General features: G+C 40.9%; 2 protein-coding genes and 1 long non-coding RNA gene across 4 annotated transcripts in view; 2 read left to right on the top strand and 1 right to left on the bottom strand.

The window, feature by feature from the left end:
- LOC106319796 overlaps positions 1-940 on the top strand; it is a 1,699-nt gene extending 759 nt beyond the window's left edge. Inside the window, exon 2 of the mRNA XM_013758191.1 lies at positions 57-940. Coding sequence (XP_013613645.1) covers positions 57-940 — 884 coding nt within the window. The remainder of the gene's footprint in view (positions 1-56) is intronic.
- Positions 941-2,506: 1,566 nt separating this feature from the next.
- Positions 2,507-3,530, top strand: LOC106319793. Its single transcript, XR_001265547.1, has 4 exons — positions 2,507-2,625; positions 2,723-2,785; positions 2,879-2,974; positions 3,351-3,530. It is a non-coding gene; the product is annotated as an uncharacterized LOC106319793 (long non-coding RNA).
- Positions 3,004-5,648, bottom strand: LOC106319792. 2 transcript variants are annotated; one of them, XM_013758187.1, is made up of 5 exons: positions 4,469-5,648; positions 4,168-4,389; positions 3,981-4,072; positions 3,608-3,897; positions 3,004-3,523 (listed from the first exon to the last, which is right to left on the bottom strand). In XM_013758187.1, the coding sequence occupies exons 1-5, from the start codon at positions 5,549-5,551 to the stop codon at positions 3,192-3,194; spliced, it is 2,019 nt and encodes a 672-aa protein (XP_013613641.1). In that variant the 5' UTR covers positions 5,552-5,648; the 3' UTR covers positions 3,004-3,191. The 2 variants fall into 2 exon arrangements, with proteins under 2 accessions (XP_013613641.1, XP_013613642.1); XM_013758188.1 differs by having other exon boundaries at positions 3,004-3,499.
- Between the last annotated feature and the right edge of the window lie 469 nt (positions 5,649-6,117).

Below are 6,117 nucleotides of genomic sequence, written 5' to 3'. Positions count from 1 at the left end.
GGGATTAGGCTTTCAGGACATACAAGCTTTTAACCAAGCTCTTCTTGCAAAAATAGGATGGAGACTGATTACTAACCCGGAATGCCTCCTTGCGAAGGTTCTCCTAGGGAAGTATTGTCACAAAACTCCTTTCCTTAAAGTCTCGGCATCTACTGCTATCTCCCATGGGTGGCGAGGAATCTTACTAGGTCGAGACCTCCTCTTTAAACACCTAGGAAAGGCAGTGAGAAATGGGGAATCAACGTCTGTCTGGAAAGACTCTTGGATACACCCAAAGACAAACTTAAGACCGATAGGACCTGTCCTCCTAAAAGATAATGACCTTATGGCCTCTGACCTCCTCACTAGAGAAACTAAAGAGTGGAATGCAAGTCTGATTGACAATCTCTTTCCTGACCTGAAAGATCACATCTTGAGCCTACGTCCCAGCGTTCTAGGAGCTCGGGATTCTGTCATATGGCCACTGCATAAATCCGGAAAATACAGTGTTAAATCAGGTTACTACTCCACCTTTGTTTCTCCTACTGAATCTGCACTAGTCAGTGAAGATACATGTGATTGGAAGCATCTCATTTGGTCTCAACACCTATCGCCGAAGTTGAAATACTTCCTGTGGAAAATAGGCTATGATGCTCTTCCTACTGGGAGAAACCTACAGAGAAGAGGTCTCTTGACCAATACAAACTGCATCCGTTACGGAGCTGTGGAAATCGTGGAACACATCTTCTTCCACTGTCAATTCGCAATCGAGGTTTGGAGCAACGGACCATGGAATTGCCAAGTTGACACAACCACAAACACCTCCTTTCTTGATATACTCAAGGAGAGCTGGAAATGGACCCCACTGCCCCCCTATGGCTTCACTGGGAATGCTGTCCCTTGGTTATGCTGGTCCATCTGGATCTTGAGGAACCAGCTCCTGTTTGAGAATCGCACTTAATCGCCATCAGAGACAGCCCTCAAAGCGATTCTGGCCTTTAAAGAACGGGAGACCGCTCAACCCTCTCGCGACCAACAACAAAATCGCACCACTCGGCCTCAGCAACTCCCGTCATCCCACCCACAGGAGATCTTCTGCAACACCGATGCCTCTTAAAGCCCAACCACCAGAAACGCAGGCATAGCGTTGATCTTTGTGAATCAGTCATAGAAGGAGATCCACCGCGGATCAAAACCCCAATCTTCAGTGTCCTCGCCATGCATGGGAGAAGCCCTTGCAATTAGAGAAGCTCTCCTCCAGGCAGCATCTAAAAACTATCACCACATCTGTATTCGAACAGATTCACAAGTACTTGTACAAGCAATCTCATCTCGCCGGCATACGATGAAACTCTACGGAGTTCTCTCTGATATCGACAATTTGGCCTTCCCTTCAACTTCCCAGTTTGTTTATTGTCGTTTCTTGTTTATTCTGAGAGCCAACAATGGGCTTGCCGATGGGCTAAGTCCTGTCTTTCAACCTATATTGCCTTGGGCTTGAACTCATTTTAAATTAATGAATGAATGATTTTTTTGCTCAAAAAAAAAAGGCCACTTTTTAAAAAAAAATATTTAGGCCACATCCTGTGTTTTGTGTGAGTATTTTTCATTTTATTTGGCTTGATACCAACAACAAATATGCGTGCTTTCATCTTTTTTTACTAGTTTCCATTTTTATTGTTATAGTTTTCTAACAAATATTAAAAGGAAATTTTCTTTTTGTCAGTTTCGATTTTTTATATTGTAGTTATAGAAATAAAATAAAAAAGAAATCTAATTTTTTGTTAAACAACAAAAACTTCTAGTCGCTACTATAAAGAGCTTTGACTCTCTTATGAATACTCTCATATAATTTGCCTTTGAATTGTTCATAACCAATTAACTACCTTGTTTACATCTGATTCATAACATATCAGATTTTGATTTAGCAATTTTGGTATTTCCCAAGTTCTATATTTTTAATTGTTATCTTATTCTTTATTTAAGTATGAAAATATCTTAAATATTGTTAACACGTAAATACTCGGTCATAAACTGCAGTTTAATTGAATTTTAAAAATAAACATTGTATTTACAAAAAGATTTATGTTTGGAGCTTAAACTTCTAAGAATGGTACTAAAACCAGAAATTAAAAGAGCTGCTGAGATATTGAACTATTTGAATGGAAGATTTTATCAGAATTCATGAATTGTTTATCGAATATTGTTAATAATATCCGTTAAGGTTGTTTCCGCAGAAAAAGTCTAAGTTGAAGTTGATAAAAAAACATTTTACGATCTACTGTCACAAAAGAGATCGAATGGGTTATTAATGATATTTTTTTATGAATGATAAACTTGACTACAAAAAGATTATAAAAAAATTTGCTACAAGAAAAATTAGACGAACTGTTTTTCACAAATACAAATTTCTTGTTATACTAAATTTTGTCATTTTCAAAATTTTAATATTATTTTATTTATTAGGGCCACATTTTAAAATAATGCTTGAGGCCACCAAGATGTTCGGGACGGCACTGAATGGGGCTATTGAGACACTCAAAGGTTGGAAAAAGGAGCACCGTTTTCTCTTTACTTTACACAGAACAGAAATATTTCTCACATGTTGCTTGTGCGAAGGGTAACACTGAGAACTAATTGGCTATAGTGAGTTTCCATTCTTGAATTCTGTTATGTCTTTGTCCTTGAAGAGATTCTGAGACGAATAAAATCCGAACCTCACGTTTTAATTTCCTCTGTGAAGCTCAATGGGTGTGCTAAAAATTTTGCTGAAGGCTTTAGAGCAGTTTTGGTTGACAAGGATCAGGTTTGTTTCATTGCCAACAAATTTTTGTCTTTGTCTATATCAAACCCTATGAAACAAACGAAACTGATGCTATCTGAGAAAATTGCATCTCAGAATCCGAAAAGGAACCCGGCAAGCATTGAAGAGGTAGAGGAAAACGAGATGGAAGCTCTCTGTAAACCATTAAGTCCATAAGTGGAAGAGTCAAAGGTCTGATTCTAACTTGCTTTCTGCTCAAAGTTTGTGTGCAAAAGAAACCAAATCTTTTTTTTAGCCATGTTGAAGAACCTGTTACTGTAATAGCTTCACTTAATATTTGTTTTTGATTAATATGTTCGAGCATTTGAGAAACATGAGCATTGTATGGAAAGTTTGAAACGTGAAAGCATCATCTGTGTAGACAAAACCAAAAGATAATAAAAATAAATCAAGAAGCAGTGTTGTCAAAAGTAGAACCGACGTGGTGGATCACGAATCCATAGATTTTTCGTTTCAACCGTTCAATCTTGTCCGTTAAATGCATTGTTGTGATCTGGTTTTCTTGGTCCGCCACGACACGGTCTAACCAGTCGTTGACTTGTTTCAGCTGAGACAGAACAGCAGCTATGGAACTACCGTTTAAAGGCCGCGCATTTTTGTTGTCTAACGACTCTTCGACGAACCCAATGAACCACATTTGCATTTCGGATTGTACGTTCACTGCGAATTTAGCTGTCTCCTTCATGCCATCTTTGTCTGTCCACATCCCAACAATGTTGTCTGAAACCACCACAGTTACAAGTTTGTAAAAATATTTTGCTTTGTTGATTGAAGATTAAAATCTGTTTCAGTTGAAGAGCAAACCTGTCTTTGTAGAGGGTCCGGCAGAGAGGCGAGTAGGCGTTGGTTTCTTCACTGAAGATGGTGATTCTAGGTTTTTCTGGCTTTTGACTAGTGAGACCACGTCGAGGTTTGTTGCTAATGCAGCTTCAACCCAAAGAGAGACTGGACTTGGTGGATCAGATGACGACTGGAAACTATCTTCAGAAACAAGCTGACTGTATTTCGTAACGTCTCCATAGATTGTCAAAAACTGGTTGATGATTCGCAATGGATTCTCCAGCTTAGAGGCTGAAGAAAATTCAGCGAATTTACTGAAATATCCACCACAAAATGGTGTGTCAAAGACCAAATGAAAGTTGGAGTTGCCAAAAGTTTTTAAATTTGTTATTTCTACCTTAAACATCTAATGATGCACTCATTGGCATTAGCCTCCTCCAATGCCCGAGCGGCAGCTTTAGCAGCAAAGTTTCTTCTTTGCACAGCCTCCTGTTAAATAAATCAAATATACAATCGCATGAGGATACATAAACTCGCCCTTAGTCTTAGCATATCTAACACAAGAAACACTTTGTCACGTTCACCTTTGCAAGTCTTGCAAGATCCCCTGGGATGCTATCCAATGGAACACTACCATCTGTCCATTTCCTATCATGATAAGTGATCCCAAGTCCTTCAAAAGCTGAGACGTCTTCTTCATCTTCCACTAAACTACTCGCAGATGAACAAGACTTGGCTTTCTCTTCACATGCTGAAGAATCACTCTTTCGCCAATTCGCATCACTAAGACGTCTCGTCATAGCAGCCTGAAACAATTAATTGTACATTCTCCATTTCAGTTCATCACGCAACACACAAGTATCAAACTTTATCCTCGATTGTTACCTGAGTACGCAAAATCCCTTGAAGATCAGTATTCTTCTTAATACTACTCTTCTCCTTCTGCTCAGGTTGAACATTTCCATCAAGTTCATCCCAATTCTTTCGGTTACCATTCTTAGCTGAAGATCCGACAAGAGCCTCGGAGACTTTGGAGATTCCTGCAGCAAGCGCGGCCATCTTCTTCTTCCCCAAAGAATCGCCAACCATGGGAGCCATTTTCAAACCACTTGAAAGCCTTCTTCCGGGTGAAATGGACAGTCTTCTTCCACTAGGAGATGGATTCACCTTCCTTCCATTAGGTGATGGTTGTCTGTATCTGGACGGCACAACAATGGCTGCCTCTCTAGCAACCTTTCTATTCTCCTCACGCGCCGCTGCAAGGCTCGGCACTACGCATTTGGATGGAACCGGAGACGCAGATCTCCTCCCTTTGGAGGAAACAACTGGTGATGAATCTCTTTCGACCCAAGAGCTGTGCTTCTTCCCTGATGAGACTGACCGCTGCTTAGCCGATGCTGGTGACGAGAATCTCTGTGGCGTCCGCTTAGGTTTTTGGTCACGGTTCTCTTCGTTTAGGTTCACGGGAGCAAGCGCTTGCCTTCCTTTGGGAGCCACCGTGACATCATCGTCGTCGGATCGTTTGTTGTTTAAGTAAACGGCGATTGGGTCAAGCGAGTACTCAGAAGCGGGAACAGGCTGGATAACGAAGTCTCGCTTAGATCCGCGTGCGATCAGCGGCTCAGGAGTTCCGACGAAAGCGTGACGGCCGGCGACGGGGCGGATTCCGGCGGCGCGAAGGACTGGAGTGAAGAATTCGAGGCGTTCGAGGTAGATAAATTGGCCGAGCTGGAGACGGTTGGTGAAGATGAGATCTGTGTCGCCCTCGGAGAGGCAGACGTAGGTGGAGTTAAGAGAGTCGGAGATCTGGACGTAGAAGCCTTGATTAGGCCATAGATCGGAGCCGGCGAGGGCAGGTACTATTCCGGTGACTTGGAGGATAGCGGATCTGTGGTCTCCGGTAGGGCGAGTGTTGGAGTTCATGCATTGAAGGAGCTTCAAAAGGATGCCTGGTGCGAGAGACGCCATTTTTGTCTTGGGTTAGAGGTATGAGATGTGTGAGTTTAAAGAGAGCGAGGTTGGAATGGAGGAGGAGAAGAAGACGAAGAGTTATTGAAGCTTTTGGCGTTACGAGATTCAAATTTTGAAATCATGGTTTCTTTAGTTTATTTTTAAATTGTCATTTCTGCATAACGGTAAGTTGTTAACAGACAAATCAATGGTTTCTTTTTTTCCTCCTAAAAGATTTTATTAATTATTATCAGTACAAATGTTGTTGTACAAAAAAATTGGACAAGATTGGAACAAACTCCAATCGGTCAGAGAAATAATAGATTTTTTCTGCTAATAAGTCAGCAGAGCCATTATTTTGACGATGAATATGCACAAATAATGTTGAGAGAAATCGAGACTTCCATGCAATGACCAAGTTGACAATGGAAACTGTAGGCTTCCTCTTTGATGTATTTAAGGGTACTGAGGTTATCTCCTTCGAATATAACTTTCCTATAACCTAACGATGAGCATGCTTGCATTGACCAAATCAGCACAGATAATTCCGATTCTATAACTGTTGATCGTCCTTCAAATTTTCC

The sequence above is a fragment of the Brassica oleracea genome, unplaced genomic scaffold, assembly GCF_000695525.1.
Source record: "Brassica oleracea var. oleracea cultivar TO1000 unplaced genomic scaffold, BOL UnpScaffold00616, whole genome shotgun sequence".
In the NCBI taxonomy this organism is placed as follows: Eukaryota; Viridiplantae; Streptophyta; class Magnoliopsida; order Brassicales; family Brassicaceae; genus Brassica; species Brassica oleracea.
This window is presented reverse-complemented; position numbering and strand designations above follow the sequence as displayed.